This window comes from Equus quagga, chromosome 9 (genome assembly GCF_021613505.1).
Source record: "Equus quagga isolate Etosha38 chromosome 9, UCLA_HA_Equagga_1.0, whole genome shotgun sequence".
Taxonomy (NCBI): Eukaryota; Metazoa; Chordata; class Mammalia; order Perissodactyla; family Equidae; genus Equus; species Equus quagga.
Genome location: NC_060275.1, coordinates 17707949 through 17727696, shown reverse-complemented (window position 1 = coordinate 17727696; position 19748 = coordinate 17707949). Strand labels below are relative to the sequence as shown.

The 19748-nt window shown below is 39.2% G+C and overlaps 1 protein-coding gene across 4 annotated transcripts in view; it reads right to left on the bottom strand.

Annotated features, from left to right (window-relative positions):
- Nucleotides 1-17624, bottom strand: part of LMAN1 (lectin, mannose binding 1) — a 28311-nt gene extending 10687 nt beyond the window's left edge. For 3 of the 4 annotated variants that reach the window (XM_046671587.1, XM_046671588.1, XM_046671589.1), the window contains exons 1-10: nt 17364-17624; nt 13978-14132; nt 13787-13894; nt 12841-12902; nt 11581-11680; nt 7586-7709; nt 5925-5983; nt 5345-5477; nt 3526-3719; nt 3326-3396 (exon numbers count right to left, since the gene is read on the bottom strand). In XM_046671587.1, the coding sequence (XP_046527543.1) occupies nt 3326-3396; nt 3526-3719; nt 5345-5477; nt 5925-5983; nt 7586-7709; nt 11581-11680; nt 12841-12902; nt 13787-13894; nt 13978-14132; nt 17364-17592 (1235 nt within the window). In that variant the 5' untranslated portion in view covers nt 17593-17624. The remainder of the gene's footprint in view (nt 1-3325; nt 3397-3525; nt 3720-5344; nt 5478-5924; nt 5984-7585; nt 7710-11580; nt 11681-12840; nt 12903-13786; nt 13895-13977; nt 14133-17363) is intronic. The other variant, XM_046671590.1, reaches the window with a different exon arrangement.
- Between the last annotated feature and the right edge of the window lie 2124 nt (nt 17625-19748).

Here is a 19748-nt window from a genome sequence, read left to right as displayed (position 1 = left end):
GGGCTCTTATATTATTCTCAACTTTTTGGTATTTGAAAATTTCTATAATGAAAACAAAACTGTCAAGGCTTTATGGTTTGCTAGAAAGAGTACTTGAAAGTGAGGAGACCACGAGAACTGGAACTAGATCCATATTGTGGTCTTTTATCATTCAGGGCCTTTTTTCCTCTTTCTGTGAACTGAAGCAGAGGTTGAACTACACATTTCTGCTATGATTCCCTAAGAATATGAAAATGCATGAAGACACAAACCACCTTTTCCATTAAAGGCAAATATTTCCTATCTTCGTACATTTTTTTGTGAAGCTTAATCCTGAAGAAAAAGTTCTAGAGGACAAATTCAGAAATTTGAGTTCACTTTTTACTCTAAGTTATTGTATGAATGACATCTGTTCTCAATTAGTAAGTGGGAATTTACAAGGATTGCTAACTACCCTAAGTAAGTGCTTTCATGGATAATGCAACTGGATGGCTAGGATTTACTAACCACTAACTGAATGTGAAGATGTTCTGGTGTTACCGTTAAGTGAAACAAGCAAAGCACAAGAGTCTCTTGAGTATGCTGCCAGTCAGATGAGAAAGGAGGGATCTAAGACAATACACGTGTGCAGAAGAAATACAAGAAGCAACAAACCAGAAATTAATGGGATGGGGTACCATGGGAATGGGGTAGAAGTGCTGAGAAAGGAGTGATACTTCAATGAATAAATATATATCTATTGTGGCTCTTAAAATCTCTTAGAACCACAGTATTCATATACCCTTCAGATATCCAAAATATCTAATTAGAATCAACCAGATGTAGGAGGAATATAAACACTAACAAAGAACCTAACTGTATCGTAAATGAACCATAACCAGACTGAAGAGAGTGGGGAAGAAGAGAACTAAACTAAGTAACTATCTGGAAAATGGTGTCTGGACTAGATACTGTTAAGGCTAGAGGCAAAAACAACTTTATGAAAAGGAACTTTACATAAATCTGTCAGTAAATGTATTTCTCACAGGAATATGGGTTAACAATTTGAAACCACTCTGTGTGTACTTTATGTGCACAATAAAATTGAACCAATAAGTAAATATATTATAGATAATAAAAACCAGGTTTCTCCCTGTCGGAGAAAGACTTTTCAAACAGGGAAAGGAGGAAGGCTAAAATCAACCTAGTAGTGCTCAGTCCAACTGGAATCCAAAGTATCCAGATAAATCATGGTTTTTTAATACAAATGTAGGTTGATGGATACAAAAATATAGATAGGTATATATGTGTGGGTTAGCATACATTCCTGTATTCCCTAGCTCTGTCCGCCAAGAAGGCCTAGAAGCAATGGCACCCCAGTAGTAATGAGCACACCTAGCACCCAGATCTTGGTTTCTAAATACCTTTCTCTAATAAAAAGAACGAGCACTCAGTAGAGAAGTGGTTGATTCTAGAGGTGGGGCAGAAAAAATACAAGATGAGCCTGAAACATAGGGTAGTACCAGAACATAAAGAAATGCTTAAAAAAGGATGGGGTCTTGCTGAAAGAACACAGAAGTCAACTTGGAGGAGTTCCTAATGACTAGAGCTGGAATAATTTGAGCAACAAAATAAATAATGATAGTAGTGGATTGTAACTCATATAGTAAACATTCATGAGTCCATACTGATATAAATAATTGATTAAATAAATAAATGGGGAGGTGGGATAGCTGGTCCTTACAGAATTACAATCAATAAATGTAGAAGGAATCGAAGCAGCATTTGGTAAACACCACATTCTTGTTTCAGACAAGACATCAATGGATGCTCAAAACTAGTAAGCAAAAGTTTAAAGTGAAACAGGATATTTACATAGTCTCAAAGTATCTTTCCCAAAATATCTAACCTCCGAGGGAAAGACAGTAACTTTGAAGTACAGAAACAAGGAAGAAACCACCATAATCAAACAATAACAGCCAACATCGCCTGTCATAAGACACATCGACATCATGCACATGATACACTGTTGTATTCCTGTCATGATAAGAGCAAACACCAGACAAACCCAAATCGAGGGACACTGGACCAAATAACTGATCAATGCTCCTGGAAATTGCCATGGTCATGAAAGACCAGGAAAGATGCACTATTTCAGACTGTAGAAGGCTAAAGAGAAATAACTAAATGCAATGTGTGATCCTGGATAGGATCCTGGAAGAGAAAAAATGCACTGGTGGAAAACTGGTGAAATCTGAATGAGATCATTAGTTTAATTAGTAGTCCTATACCAATGTTAATTTCTTGGTTCTGATAATTGTACTATGGTTATGTAAGATGTTAACATTAGGGGAAGATGAACAAGGGATATATGGAAACTGTGCTATTTTTGCAACATCTGAAGTCTAAAATTAGATCACAATAAAAATTCAAAAACTGTTACATGATCCAGGCTATTTCTAAGAGAATTTATTCATTTAGCATCATGAATATTTTAATCATGAGTTTACAACTTGAAGATTTTTAAATATGCCAAACAGTACAACCGAAAGAAACAGAAATTTGCAGTTACAAGTTGGGTTGCCTTTAATCACTAGGTGTTATATATCATCACCTTCTGTTTAACCTAATCCTGTTTAATATTCCTGTCCTAAAGAACTCACCTTGACGTTCTTGTTTGTCAAGGGCTGTATTGGTTGGGGCAGTGCTCTAAAGTACTAGCTTATGAAATGTGACATTTTGGCTGTTTCTCTGTTCCAGGTATTGAAAGCTGTTAATTATCTGCATAAATGAAGCCTATCTAGAAACTTATCAATGTTCCAAGGACACAGTATCTCCTCTCTGCTCCAACCCTTTGTCCCTCTTAGGGACAACCCTGTCTCTCTTAGGGTACAAGATGAAATAAAAAAGAGGTAGTCACACATAGCCTACTTCCTTCAAAATGATTTCATTCCATCAAAAAGAAGTTCCTGCATCAGATATGCTTGTATTATACTCCTACAATGCTATGCACGCTTATTCCCCTAGAATTTTTCATAGAATTGTTATATATTACCCATATTATTTTTATATTTAATAAATGTATGAACATTCCTGGCTGTTAAGTAACTGGGACAAAACTAGTTTCTTAAAGATGCTAAAGCATTTTTTTCTTTTCTAGCTTAGAACAATTAAAAAATTTAGACATGTTTGCAGTTTCTAAATATCAAAAGTTTCTGTACTTTATATTCCCCTATTTATAAAATGAATCTAGAATGTGCTTCTTACCCTCCCACAGGAATCTTACAATAACGTGCTTGCACATCTACGGAAGTCATGAATTTAAGATAAAGATATCACATAACAGACACTACTTTTGTACACTTACTTCACTTCATTTACTTGTCTCAGAATCTCATGCTGAGCATTCACAACAGTATCCAGTTCTTGTTGAGTGATCTAGAGGAAAAACAAGATGACATTCAATAATCCGCATTCCACAGGAACATTCGGCAGAGCAGCCTCTCTTTTCTGCTTCTCCTCCATCAAAGGCTAACTCAGGCATACCTGCACATTTCAAAAGCTCACCTGTCCGTGCTGCCCCGGGACTCCTGCTCCTCTTTTAGAGATCTCCTCTGTCAAGGAAGAGACATATCTTCTCTGTTCATCAAGAATCATATCTAACTGTCGGTTCAGCTGCTTGATTTCAAGATGAATACGATTCTGTCCTTCAAAGATTTGTCTCAGCTCACGATCTCCTATACTCTCAAATATTTCATCTGCTGAAATAGAAATTACAAATTAAGTTAGAACCACCTACACATATGAAGTTTTCAAAATACCATAAGTGACCAAAGTATCAACATATACTAAAATTAGAACATCATCAACACAGGGCTATGATCTCCCCAATAGTAAACATGCAGATAATTAATTCAATCATGATTAAATTACTGTTTTAAAAAAAACTGTTTTATTGAGGTCATATTGGCTTTCAACACTGTAAATTTCAGGTGTACGTTATTATATATCAGTTTCTCTACAGTCTGCATTGTGTTCACCACCAAGTCTAGTTTTTATCCGTCACTATACACGTGTGTCCCTTTACCCCTTTTGCCCTTCTCCCCCGCCAATTTTTGTTTTTACCGTCTTTGGCGGTTGAACTCTTGTGATAAATTAGGTCTGAATTTTTTCACCTAAAAATCATTTCCTCCTTCAAATACACTATGTGATTCTATTTATATGAACAGCCAGAACTAATCTATGTTAATAGAAATCACAATAGTTGTTGTCTTCGTGGAGGGGGGCTTGACTTGAAAGAGGCATGAGGGAACTTTCTGGGGTGATAAAAATATCCTGCGTACGGACATGAGCGATGGTTTAAATGGGTATACCCATTTGTCAAAATTCATCAAACTATGCTCTTAAAAGTTGTGCATTTTACTTACGTAAAAGACTAAGAAATGGAGTTGAGAACAGCTGATTTTCTTTTTATACCTGACCATGCTGAACATAGAGCATTTCATTCAAACACTTACTGCAATAAGCTTCAGGATATGCTCACAAAGCATATGCGATGTTTAACACAAACTGAATAAAAGAATGAAATTTATCTTTCATTCTTATCTTAAGTCTGAATCACACTGTTGATCATTTAGAGAATCACATACTACATGGTGAGTTCAAAAGTTAGCCACAGGCTTATGAAATACAGCCTTGAACACCGTGCTGATGGGGAACAACCCAGACAATAAAAGTTAGCAGATAATTTAAAGTCACTCCATTTGGCCCTAACATGTTTTTTCTTCACATGTAGTATACTTAAGTTCTTAATTACATTGGCTTAAACTAATATTTCAAAATTTTCAACCTTTAAAGTCCAGAATTCTATTGAGGAGTAAGGGCAGGAGAGCCAGATAATCACTTCACATTACTCTCGTAATAGTTGATAGTTTCCAAGTATTATTTCTCTATTAACAAGGTAACTGTGTGCCACTAAAAGGAAAGACAGAAACCTTGGATGATTTCATTGACTAAATATTTACTGAGTCTCAATTCCTAGGTCAGCACTGTTGTTGTTCTCTTTTTCTTTAGGTTTCAAGGACACAGCAGTAAACACAACAAACAAAATCCCCGTCCTCACGGAGCTCACCCTCCTGCGGTCCATGTTCACCCATCCACAGCCCCACGGGACCCCTACTGCACACAGCACTCAAGCACACTCTTACTGCTATAAACATCAACCTCCAAGCCCTTTAAAGACGAACGATTTGCTCCTAAATTGTTTCCAGAAAGGACATGGGATATGCCAGGTAAGAGAGTGAGGATGAAAAGAATGAAAGGGCCAGGTGACACACGAGTGCCACAACTACTGCTGCAGCTCTGGGGACAGTTTTCTCCAACTTACCGGGATGCCCCTGAAGGTCAGGGTGGTCCTTCTGGAATTCCTCTTTTTTTTTATCCAGTTCTTGTTGAAAGTGCTCAAATTCCTCCTGATACTTTTCTTTTTCTTTTTCTGAAATTTCTTTATCCAATGTAGGCTTTTTTGGAATTTAAGAATAGATCAATAAAAAAATTAAAAAGGTAGGAAAATAAACCTTAATATATGTTCTTTTTCTCATTTTAACTACTCTACCATGAGTTGAAAGGTTAACATAAAAATGTTACTTCTTATTTAAATCACAGCAAATTTACTCTTGCTACTAATAATTCCAACAAAGAGTAACAGTAACCACTAGCGTTTTTTAAGTGCTTTTTAGCAGAGCATGTCTTATTTAAGGCTTACAATGTCAGGAGGTGGCCAGGACGAAACCTCAGTTGTGCAATGAAGAAATGCAGCGTTACAGAGGTTTGTACTTGTACAAGGTCATGCGGCAGGAACTAGCAGAAACGAGGTCCGAACCTAAGTCAGTCTTCCCAGGTTTTCAGCTATGAGGCAATACGCGTGAACTAAAAACAAACTTTTTGAAAAAAATGTGTATACTTACTGGCTCTTTCCCAGGCTCAGTCAATTGGAAAGTCAGAAAAGAAAGGACATCATGGTCATCTACAAATTAAAAAAAAAAATCTAAAAAAGTTTCATAATAGATTATTTTTATGGTTGTAAATTTACTTTATAGATATCTACTGCTTTAAAAAATAATAATCAATAAGAGAAATAACAAAAATTAGCTCTAATTTAGTAAAGGCAGTGGGGTTCTGTGAGCTTAGAGATAAAAATTCATCTGAAAGATTTACATTAGAAATAAGCTAAAATTCACTTTCTTAAATCCTAAACCAGAACACGCAGCAGTGTTTAACATACAACAGATGTTTACCAAGTGTCTGGTAAGGGAATGAAGAAACAAGTGAAGGGTGAAAACAAGCCCAAACTCCTCATCCTGCAACCAAGATCCTCCCGTATTGTCCCACCAATCTCCTTCGTGGACTACGTGCCAGCCTAACGAGACGAAAGCCTGTCCTTCACGTCCTTCCTGTGCCTGTCCGTCTCTCATTCTCTCTCACAGCGCTCATCACTTCCTGCCTTACTTTCTTGTTAGAACTACGACACTGCTCTGTCCTGGCTTACTGGGACAGTCCTGTTTATCCATGTCATCCTGGCATTACTAGCAGCCTCTCCTTGTACTCCCAAAGCATCCTGATTTCAATAATATGATTACTTTATCTATACATCATTCATATTTATTTCCCTCACACAGCAGACATTAACAATTTTATCTTAAATCACATAAAAAAATGAATTAATTTCAAGCTGTTTAAGCTGAAAACAGGGACCTAGCAGATCAAACCTCTTAATATTGAACTAAAATACCAATCCTGGCTAGCCACATCCACAAAGCAAGAGCAATTAATTTCAGCTGTGCGGCCATCTCGATGCCCTCTGCCACCACCATGGAGATCTAGAGGTGCAGCCAGGGAAGAGAGCAAACTGTACGCTGCAGTGCCAGTTAAGTAACTTTAGAAGTCATGCAGTGTAAAAAGGCACTGAACCCAGGAGTCGGAAATCTAACCCAAGTCCTGCCTGGGGCTGACCACTACTGGCCTGTGATCTTGAGAAAGTCCTTTAATCCCAGATTAAACTCATCTAAAAATAGGGTAAATATGCTCTATCCTCTCTCCCTCCCACCCTGTGTTGTTGTAACAAACAATTCATGTATGTGAAAATAATAAAAATATTATACAATGCGCTATATAAACACAAGATGGTAATGTCAAATAGTAAGTTCATTTATCAATACATGTGGAAGAAAAAGGGTAAATACATCTCGTTTACAGTTTAGTCCCAAGTAATATTTCCTCAGGCTACCACATTCATTTAAATGTGCTGTGATAACTCTTAGGACCCTAAAGCTCTTGGCAACGAGCCTTTTATAGCCTCGACTTTAAATATGTCTCCTTCACTATGAAGTAGCAGCCAAATGGAAGCTCTCATTGACGTAATGTACGCAGTCCCAGCCAACTGTTCACCTACAGAACATAAGTAGAGAATTAGCGGTCCCAAGAGACCACATGACGGGCATCACAGACTATGGGAAGGTTACAACTAGTCTTACAAGGTTAAGAGTAAACAAGTCTACGCAGCTCCAACATATACTATTCCCAATAAAACTCAATTCACAAACTTTTAATATTAATGGGTAAGATTTACCTGCAAGACCCCCAGTTGCAGCAGATATTCCAAAATGCCCTTGTGCGGGGATAATCATATTTTCCACTTTGGCGCAAAATTCATAATCATTTTTATCTGGTGTGAAGCCATTATTGATCATTACCTAGAAAGACATACTGTAGCTATAGGTTTTACAACAGACACTGTAACACGAATTTCAAATAGTCAATTTATGACTAATACTATCTGATCTTTCTATTTGGTCTAATATCCAACTGTCAAAAAGCTATCAGCTTTCTCTCCTATTATAAAGGGTAATCCTTGTCCATTAAATCACCTCGCTTCTTCGGTATCGTTACACAAGTTATTTCACTTATGAAAACAGTTTTTGCCTTACTGTGTGTCAAAGGTTTAAAGAGAAAAATCTGATAACTTTTCAGGAAAATCTTTCTAAAACAGAATATGGTTCACCTTCTCTCAAGAAGACTTAGGGAACCATGATTACTTCCTCTGAATGGGTCAGACAGAAGAGGGCTCAGATTTATTCCGCAATCTTGGTGACAGAGACAAACCAAGAGGTTGAATTTACAATTTTCACTACAGCTAGTTGAAAATTAAATAGAGTGCCTTAACAAGTAGTGAGCTCCTCTTCATTAAATTAATGAGGTAACTGGACTGTAATAAGTTACAAGAGAGACAGCAAAAGTGACAGAAGTCATTTTGACAAAAAAGGCAGAAAATTAAAAAAAAAAGACATATAAGTATCTACTCTGCAGAATGTATATTTGAAGTAATGACTTTAAATGTCTTTTAAAAAACCTTGGAATTCTAAGAAAGCTCAGGAATCCACCTGACACATGAATACTCTTCTCATGATCCCAGTCAAGCAGTGGTGTAGCCTCTTCAATACCCAGTCACCAGCCTGACCCCAAGCCAAGAGGCAATGGGATAGAGGGGAAGCAAAAGGAGTAGGTCCATGCCACCAGAGGAAGGGCACTTCAATCACTACTTCCAGATGCAAAGTTCTGTCAGTGATAGTCAAAATTAACTCACACAGGTAAACGTCACAGTATTCTGTCCAAATTTTCAGCAAGGAATAAGATACCTGTCAATGTGAAGGGTTAATCTCTATATAACGTAGGATGGAAATGTGAACTATCAACTTTTTTAGATCACCTGCCATTGAGTTGCCTGATATTAATATTTGCTTCCTCTGATCAGTAACGCTCCTATTTCAGTTTACACCTTTTACAACTGGCACTCCTCTATAGAGTCTTTCAAATCAGAATCAATGATCAGTAAGACATCTGCCTTTGAGAGCTAAAAAAAAAAATGGGTTAAGTTAATCCCATTCTAATTCCAATACTAAAAACTTTTCTATTTTAACTGTTCAGTATTTTTCCTTGAAGCCCAACAAACTGAAAATTCATCAGGAGTCTTTACTGTCTAGTTCTAATTCTTTTTTTAAAAAAAGGGTACAATGTATTCATTGTACTACGACTTTGGAGGAAGGTGGGGACTGTGACCGTACACGTACAACGTGTCCACTGATTAACACCAGCAACACTCCTTTATGAGGGCATCAAGAACATTCCTATTCGCCTTATAGGTTTAGCCCACCGTTAAACAGTATACTAGCAGTATTTAAAGTCTCTTGTTTTGACCATGTTTCCTCCACCAATAGCATCTCTTGCTCCCCTTACTTTGCCTTCCCCTCTGAAGTTCAAACAGCTGGGACAAGTTAAGCGTGTAAGTCCTAATTTAACAAACAGCTCCTGAGTACCTAAAATGGGTACAATATTAGGGACTAGGAGGAATACAGGATATAATGCCTGCACTGAGAAGTTTACAATTATATTGATGAGAAAAGACGTTCAAACACAGAGTTAACTAGCAACTCAGGACAATATATTTTAAAACCCACAGAAGCATTGAAAAAAAATACAAGTTTAGGAGAAACAGATCATTATGAGCTGGTGTTTGGGAAATCTGATGGAAAAAGGGATCTGAACTAGTGTGTTCAAGAATGAGTATGTCTCCTCGAGATAGAAAATTACAGGGGCGACAGACTGAGCCAAAAGAATAGAACCACTGAGTCACAGCCATGCGAACTCCCAAGTCTCTCTAGAATGTATTCTTCAGAACACCGCCTCTATAGACCTTCATAGATATTAGGTGAAAAAAGAATTCCATGGTCAAGTAAGACTGAAAAATGTGGGATTCAGTAAATGTTTATTTCAGGACCTCCCAGAATCTCTAATGTGCTCACATGCGCATTCATGCCCAATCTCATCTGACCATGGAACTCCTGTGGGAGTACATTTTGCAGGACTATTGTTTTGGGAACTGCTGGCAGGGCTCAAGGCCTCCCTGCAATGGGTCAGCTCAAGAGTGTGATGGTTGGTGCCTGGGTTCTGCCACAGGAAGGTAAGTGGGATTTACTGATGACCCTGATGAGACTGTACAAGATGTATCATTTCAGTGGAATTCAAATCCAAGTCAATCATAATAGACTGGACACTTCCTCTACTCTGAGCTCTCTAAATTAGCGTGGAATATAAGAATGAGACAACACAGTTTTCCAAGGAACCACCTTTTTCAGAGTTTTATACACAGGAGTATAAGGCTAGCTCATGATTTAGGGGAAATAAAAATTTATACAAAATATTTTTTACTTATAAGTATTGTATAACCAGATATAGATAGCGTCTTCAAAAAACAAAGCTGACACTGCATTAGTGATCTTAGTTATTATAACTGCCAGCTGGATAGATCCACCGAAGTATTACTCTAAACTCAATTTGTCTACTCATTATCAACCCTCTGCTTTCCCACTCCTCCCTCAAACAAACACAAACAAATGCGCTGCTTCTTGGCTAGTTAATGGAACCAGGCAAGTTACTGGAACCACTTAGTTGTAAAATTGGCCAGAAATTCAGGAACTATCTTTGACTCCGAATCTGTATTCACCTCCCTACCCCCTAACAAGCTAGCACTAAGTCCTATAGTCTCCACCTCCTAATCATCTCTCCTCTATCTTCCCTCTACCTGGTTCACACCACAAGTGGAGTCTCGCAGTTAAATTAGTGCTGGGTTTAAATCACAGTTCTGTTACTCATTTGGTATGATGCTGTCCAGGTAACTTAAAATCCCCCATACTCAATTTCCCTGTGTGTAAATGGGGAAGCCTACCCCAGCAGGCTGTTGGAAAGAACAAATGAGAAACCACATATAAAGTACCAGGCACAGGATGTGGCCTCTTAAGAGCCAAGGAGTCTAAATCATCTTATCCTTGGCTCCTTTCACAAATACCATTATAAAAACACTGCTGCCTAAGGCAGCTTCCTAAATTGCAGATTGGACCCTTTCACTTCCTGCTTAAAACTCTTTTAACAGTTTCTTATAGAATAAACTAAATGAGGTCTGCAAGACCCGTTACTGCCGACCTTTCAACCTCACTTCCCATGGGTCTCCTCTATCCTCCAGGCATACAAGACGACTTGCCTTTCCCAAATCTTTCCATTTCTCTCAAGTCCCTCTGCCTGGAACATGCACTCCATCTCAGAAATCTCTATTTCCCCTTCAAGGTGCAGTTCAACTCTGAGAAACTTCCTGACCTTCCCCTCTCCCGCTTGTCAGGATGACAGGATTCTAAACCCTTGATCCCTTAGTGATATCTCTGAGGTAGCATTTATCACAAAGCATAGTAACACTATCTAAGTGTCTCCTCCATGAGACTACAAGCTCTTTGGAGAAAATGACCTTTGTCTTAGGCACATTTGTATCTTGAAGGCTTGGATAAGTATATAATGTGTGGCATACAGCAGGATGCTTAAACATTTACTAACTAAATGCAAACCTACTGGCAAGGTTTTATAACACGTGGCCACTTACATGGAGCTTTGAAGCCACTCTGTTCTCTCAGAGTAACACTGATGAACAATATCCAAATTTAAATACATTTAACTTCTGTCAAGGATTCAGGATGAAAAGCCTTACTAGAATTTGATTATCTCTAAATGCATGTTACTTACTGTCAATGTTTTCTGGTAATATATAACCTTTGCCCGGACAGGATAGGGTTTATTACGAAAGTCCCTCTGGCAACTTGCTAAAGCTTGATTAGCACCATCACTATAGAATGAGGGAAAGGAAAACAAACAAGAAACTTAAAACTTTTTAGTATTTAAAAACTCACTTTTTGAAATTATTAATGTTTGGGAAGATTAAAATAATATCAAGCTATGACAAAGTCTTGGGATAGCTGAAGTTATTTCTTCAGAAGACACAAAGTTGACTAAAGCAGCAGTCCTCTACTCCAGGGCAGAATCAGAATCAACATAGGGAGCTTTTAAAAATGCAGATCCTGGGCCGGCCCGGTGGCATAGTGGTTAAGTTCACACACTCTGCTTCAGTGGCCCAGGGTTCATGGGTTTGGATCCTGGGCACAGACCTATACACTACTCGTCAAGCCATACAAGGTAGAGGAACGCTGGCACAGATGTTGGCTCAACGACAATCTTCCTCAAGTACCAAGAGGAAGATTGGCAGCAGGTGTTAGTTCAGGGCCAATCTTCCTCAAACACACACAAAAAAGCAATTTCGCAGATACTGCCCTCAATCAACTGAAGCAGAACCACAGAGAGGCCCAGGCACGTCTACTCCAAATAGCTCCACGGGCAACTGTGATAAACTACCAGAGTGGAAATCACTAAGGTAGCAAACAGCAAACAGGAGTGTGGATAAGGAATTTTTCTTACAGTTCACTGATTGGCTAAAAGGTAATTCCTCTCACAACAAACATGTAAAAATGAAAAATGTACATACCTAATCCATACACATTGTAAATAAACTAAACACTTACAAGCTTTGTAGCCACTGAGAGTCTTTAAAGAAAGCAATACTAAGGTTGAACGAGTAGTGTAAACTGCTTAGTCATTAGTTTGGTCAAGGCTCTGAATTTTATTTCTGAAAGATCCCTTTTAATAAAGACGAAAAAACACGACTAGTGGCATCACTGAGAGCCAGGAACATTTTATAAACCTTCACAAGTATTATCTAATTTTAGAGTAAATAAAAAACATTTTTATGTTTGAAATCTGAGGTAGTCCACAGAAAGAACTTAAAAACAGAACCAAATAAAATAAGACTTTTCCACCAACTTATAAAATACATCTCAAGAAAGAGAATAATCTTACTTCATCTGAAAAATATTCAGATTTGAAACAACATATTTTATAAGGTTTCCAAAAAGAAGCTGAAATCAGGAATAATGTAAAAAAACACATACGTACTTTTGATGGTCATAATGGAATTGTCCATTGTTGCCTATAATTACTATAGCAGGATTATTTTTCTGAAAATAAAGAGAATGTATTTGTTTTAAAGTCCTTAGATCAAAGAATTCTAGATTGTTCTGGAGGATTACTTCTCCAGAAGAGACTTCCACTTATGTAGAAAAAATTTACCACACTCTTAGAATCATTCAAAAACAGTTACTTAACACCGCAATAAAGATTGACGTGCCTTGTCTTTGAATAGTCAACCTCAACACATATCTGAGGACACCATGCACGTGGCACAAACATGAGCTTATGGGAGTTTAGTAACAGGACAAACACGGCCGCAGCATTCACTGAATTACTACGGTTCAACTTCAAATTGTTTAACAATGACCTCTGAAAATCAGTAGAGAAACAACCTAAAACAAAGATCACCAATCTTAAGGCTGCTGAAGCACAAGTTAATGTTTCCAATATGTAAGCACATTTTGTCCTTAACTGTTTTAGGAGAGATCATTAGAGAAACTGGCTGATCAAAAAGAGTGATCAACATAGGAAAAGATATTAGTACGTAAGTTAGCAGTAGTAACGCACATGGGTATTTTCACGAAAACTGTTACAGTTTTCTTAATACTACTGGTTTCACTGCCTACTTCTAAACGACTCATGCTCTTCCATCAAAGTTACTAAGCACACACAGGGCAGTGGGGCGGGAGGTCACTGCCCAGTTCTCAGAGTTAGGGCTCCCGTATGGCCTCAAGCTGGTGTATGACAAACCATGTACTCATAGCTTTGTATTTGTAAATTCTCAGTTACATAAAGACTAACCATTATATTAAAAATATAGCTTGGGGAGTTCTACTAAACTGACAAAACAGTAAAACAAGCTCTATTTCTCACAGCCTAATTTTGTTAGTAAACATATTAAAGCGAGTAATAGTGCTGACAACAAATATACCTTTCCATCATTGTCAAAAGAATCGAAAAATACTCCAACACCATTCCACATATCAGCCGATCCAAACACAGGACCCTCCAAGCCTTGATTTTCTGTATACCAAATTGCCTGTGAATATATAACGGGGACCATTGAGAGGCTGGTGGTATATGCATTTATATACATTTTCTAAGTTAAAGAAATGATCATACCAGGCCATCAGCTCCAATTCGACCTCTTCCAGTCACTCGAAATGTCACCTCAACTTCCCAGTTCTCAAAGGCTGCTTTTGTCTTTGTCCACACTGATCCTCTTTGGCTTTTTAAAGATGGTGTTATTCGAATTTGATCTGAACTTGGAATAGCATCTAGAACAAAAACCAGGGAAGCAAAGCTTTAAGTTATAATTAGGTAAAACTCAATGAATCATTAAAAAACGGTTACACATACCTATAGAGATGTAATTTTAACTCAGTAACCTGTACAATAACTTTGATACGAAAAAATTTCATGTTGACAATTTCAACTTTACATTTTAGGGCATTCTAACACCCTCCCCTCTTATCTTTTGAATAGTGAAATATTGCAAAAAAAATTAAACTCAAGGGGCAGGATGGAGGAAATTATGGCTTAAAAGGCAAAGAAACTATTTGATCCCCTCATAGTATTCTTTTTCAAATACATCAAAAATTTGCATATTATTTTTTTAAAACTGCAATTTATTTTACCAGTTTACAAATGTTGGAAAGCTCAAACATTTGAAAAGAACATACCACTAGGAATCAAGAGACTTATTCCTAGTCTCAGTTCAGCTGTGTGACTTTGAGCAAATAATTCTCTTACTCTCTTGGGTCCACCATATGTTCACCTGTAAAATGAAGGGGCTGGGCTCAATTACTTCCATAAACACCCCAAAAGTTATATGCAAAATTTTGTGCATATATGAATTTTTCTAGGGAGAGGGTCCACTGAATTTCAAGTCAATAAACAGTTCTTCAGCGTCAGCAGATTCTCAGAGAGAACGGTGAAGCCCAAAATGGTGGTTTGCATTTCCAAACTAGGTTCACGTCCCAGCTCCACCACCTATTAGCTGTTCGATTGTTGACGCTGCTCCATTTCTCTAACAACCTCACAGGCATGTAAGTGCCTTCATAAGTGCATGTAAATGTTTCAATAAATGTCAGCTATTCCTATTATTGGACTACATAATTACTAAAGGCCTAAACTGGAAGAATTCTAGCACACTCTTAGATGTTAACCAGTTTGGACATCCACGCTGGGAAATAAGTCTATTATCTCTTTAGAGGTAGGAAAAACTTACAAAAAGACAAGTAAAGTTAAGATACTTTACTAAGATCAGCCACTATTTGTCACCGTCACTTTCAAACACTGCAAAGTTGGGGGCAGGCATCGTGGAAAGAGCATGGGATATAGAATCAGAAGCCCTAGATTTGAGTTCTGTTTACTGACACCAGCTATGTAACCCTTTCCAAGAACCTTCATCTTTCTGAACATCAGTTTTTTCATCTATAAAACAGATAATACTTGCCTTGCCTATTAAGAATCAAATCAGAGAATGAAGGTGAAAGAACTCTGAGAGCTATAAAGAGTGACAAATTGTTATCATTTTTTGCCCTTATGGACCCAGGGATGTGTACTGACAGTATAAAAGGCCATTAGAGGTGAGAAAAAGAAACACCATAGATTTGTCTTGCTTTAGGGATGAATGTAAAGGGCCATGTTTAAATTGCATCTTAAATTTCTCTGTTTTAAAAAATTGTTTTAAATAATGGATCTCAGGGCAAAATGAAAAGGGAAACAATGATCAATGAAGTCAAGAAAACACTGAAATTGTAAAAATTACAGTGAAAATGAAAGCAAGGGATACCACAGCAGTGATTCCCAGAGTCAGGAGATAGGAAAGTCATGGGTAAAATAGTAATCCCTCTATTTCAAATGCAGTCTAGCCATCAAACTTTAATTCGTCCAAGTATGTCATCTGACATTTCTGCAGCAGACAAGCTGAGCTGGTTATAGGCTCTGTAGTTAGGTAACTAATTTGAGCAATTGGCTAATATTGCTAATTGGCTGGTGTTAAGTGTGAGAAAGAGATAGAAGAGCAAGCAGGCAATGGAGAGATGCAGAAGTGAAAAAGTATGAACAAACTCATCACCACTGCTGAAAAATTCATCATTGCTCCAAAAAGAAAAACAAAAACCCCCAAAACTGTGTTTGGTATATCTGCATCATCTTTGTGTATTAAGAACAATGTTACCTTGATAACAAATGTTCAGCAATACACCCTTGATGAGTGGGCACATAATGTCTGCTGAGTAACAAAATAATTACACTCTGCTTCAAATTTAATAACTTGGTCATTATGTCAAATTGAAATTTATACCTTTTAATTACATGTTAATTTCAGTCAAACGGCCCTTCCTAAAAGTGTGCTTCCTATTCAGTAATTACTTTCTAGAAATGGAACATTCTGTTTCAAGCATTGGACAATCTAAAATGATGTATATAAACCTTATCTAAATGATTGCTTAACTACACATAACAATGGAATTCAAATTGTTAGAGCTTCTCATCCCATATAAAGGCATTAGCCGCTTGTTTCAAAGGGTGCATCTGACGGTCACTGAACGGAGCTTACAGCACGCCAAGTGCTACAGCCGGTTCCTTAGTCAGCAGTGACACATCAGCACTAAACGACAGTTTTGTTTTCTTTCACATATGTAAACGTGTAGCAAGGCTCTCTTACCGACTAACAGTGCCAAACACAGAGTGAATAAAACATGGAGCATAGCTTGTTCCAACTTTTCAAAAACACTAAAAAAAAAAAAAAAGCTGTAGATAGAATGCTATTCTTAGTCTCAAATTCTGAAGCAATCAATACTAAAAAATATATCGTTTCTTCTACTAAATAAAGGACTGAGTGTGACTATTGCATAATGTGTTATCACAAGAGAAAAGATCAAAGACCACACCAAGTCATGGAGAGAGGCAAATTTAAGGTGTAGCTCCAACAGGCTGAGAAGAACGTCCTCTGACACGGAATTAAAAATTACTCTAAAACCAACATATGCCATCTCTGGAGCCATCAGGGGATATGGGGTACAAACTGGAGCATTAACTTACATTGCTAACACCGGAGGGAAAAAAGCAGGGGAGAGCCGAGGGGGAGCGGGAAAGGAGGTGGGGGGGCTGCGCGAACAGGTCTCAGGTTGGGATGGCTAGGGGTGCGGCTGCGGGACGTTTCCCCTTGAGACGTGGCGGCAGGGTGAAACGTGATGCCCAGAAGCAAGTTGAAGTGAGCGCTTGGAAGCGTAGGAAGTAACAAAACACCTCTAGATCAAACAGAAAGAACCGATGCGATCAAAGAAGAGAGGACAGGAGGAAGGGCAGGTGGACAGAACGGGGGGCAAGGCTGGGGGTGAGGCGGCGGGAACCTTGCGGAGCAGAGCCGACCTGCAGAAGGGGCTGCTGAGAAGGCGCCCCTCCACCGTGCAGATGGCGTGCAGCGGGGAAGAGGGTGAAGAGGAGGAGGCGCAAGGCGAGGAGGGGATCCGGGCCCCCCGCCCTCTGCCCCGGCTTACTCCCCGCGTGGGCCCAGAAGGGCACGGTCCCGTCGCTCTGCACCAGGTGCGGCCCTTTGAAGCTGTATTTGTATTCGAAACGGCGATGTGGCAGCGCGGCTGGGGTGCCTGCAGCCGCGGGGTCGCCTCCCACGCCATCGCCACCGACGAAGCGACTGAGCGACAGCAGCAAGGCGCAGAAGAGCCGCCGAGCTCTGGCCTGGGGACCCCTTTGCCTGGATCCCGCCATCTTGGATTCTGCGAAGAGGAGGCCGGCGAGAGGGGGAGGGGCGCGGGAGCCGCGGACGGCCAACAGGGCGCTCGCTGATTGGCGGAGCGCGAGGGCCCCCGAGGGCAAGGGTGAGCCCCGCCCCCCGGCCTCGCTACCCAGGCAGCTGCCAGCTCTGGAGCACCTGTGGGCGGGGCCGTGCGCGAGGGGGCGGGGCCTGGAGGCGGCGAGGGCCGCGCGCTCCTCCAGTCCTCTCGTGAGGCGGGAAAGGGACTCCAACATTCCCTTCCCACGTGACGCGGAGTGTAGAGGAGCTGGCCCCGTGTCTACCTGCCAGAAGCTTTCTCCTGCCTCCTAACATACCTTATTGGTGGAATTCGCGAGCTCTAACACCTGTGATTCCGCCGTATCAGTCCTCTCTGCTATAGCAGACCTTCCTTAGAAGAAAGGCATTCGTTTTGATGGGATACCAATTATGCAGTAGCTGGTTTTCTTAGGTGGACTTTGCAGAAACAAGCCTTTCCAGAAATAAGGCATAATCGCGAATACTAAACTCAGTTCCAGTCCTCTAATCTCCAGCAACCTGTGTGAGGGCATTTCACACAGGGAACCAGTGGTCCACGAGGCTGTAGAGCCCGTTTTGTTGTTGAATCAGGAGTTTCCATGAATTTGTCGCTCAACCTTTACCTCTCTCAAAATTTACTAACAAGAGCTTTCCAAGTTTTGAAACCACAGCAATAGTGCATTCAAAGAAACAGAGTTTTGTTTAGTTTTGGTAAGAGGGATTATGAGTTATGGAAGAAGGGGTCAACAGAACCGGGACATTTGAGATAGTATTGGTCTTTGACTCAACAAATAACTCCGCATTTTAAAGGGAATCTTCTTTCCCTTATTTAGAAAAAATATTGTCAAAATATTCGTGGTCATCCAGTGTTTTGTTTCTTATAAATGTCTTATAATGATTTTTAAAAAAAATCTGAGGATAAGCAGTACGATGTAAGTTGTTTATTTTATTAGCTCTGTTCATCTGGGCTATAAGCACCACACTAGCCCACCTTATTTTAACATAGTTTTCATTAACCTCTCAACTTCTTATCTCCAGACTCATGGACCTTTACTGCTGTTGATGCAAACAATCCGTAATCAATCTATAAATCAAAATTGGAGTGCATTTATTACGAGCCGGTTTGAAGACGACAGCCCAGGAGAACTTTTCCACAAGGAAGGAAGCTCTCCAAAGAAGTAGGGTGTACAGAGTGGTTAGATACTGTCTTGGAAAGAAGAGCATATGTCATACATAACAGGAATATCTCTTACTACTGTCACAAGATGCTTTGCCAGCACAGCAAGTCAGTGGTCACAAGGTGAGCACAGCAAATTGGTGGGCAGCAGGTTGCTGGTCACAAGATGAGTTAAAACAGGTCAGCAATTAATCCTTAGTGTCTCGGAAGAAATGCTTATCCTTAAAGATATGCTGATATGGGTGAGGCAATATCCCTATCTTTAAGGGCATCATTCTTGGCTTTAGGACATTGAAAATGTTTAAAGTAGACGTACAATGCATGCTTAACAGGCTGTGTCAGGCCTTTTTCGAAAAACAAGTTCAGGCCGAATTAGTTTTAAACTAAATGGCTCCCTCATATACTCCAATATATCCTATTGCTTTTCATTTATTCATCACTATTAAGCCTCTAGTGCTCAAATCAAATCTTTAAGTCGAATATGAATTTATGGCTCTCCACCTGCCAGTCTTCAGCTGTAACTTAAATGAAAGTACCATCCTCAGTACCATCTCTGCAACAGCAGTGACAAACATTTCTCGACTGTATAGTATGTGTGGGTCATTGCCCTATGCTCTCTAGGGTTTTCAACCATAGGATTTAATCATTTTATCTTCTTATCTCTGTGGCAACTGACTTTATACCTTGCACAGAGTAAAGAATCTATACATATTTGTTAAAGAAACGTTAACGTTAATAATAATGGCAATCACTTACTGGCTGCTTACTATGTGCCAGAAACTGCACTCAGCCCCCCACTGAAATTAGCTTGTTGAATTCTCAAAGCAGCCTTCTAAAGTAGGTGCCATTATTAGTATCTCCGCTTTTCAGATGAGGAAACAGAGGTATAGAAATGTTAAGTAATTTGCCCAATGTCACACAGTTAGTGAGGGACAG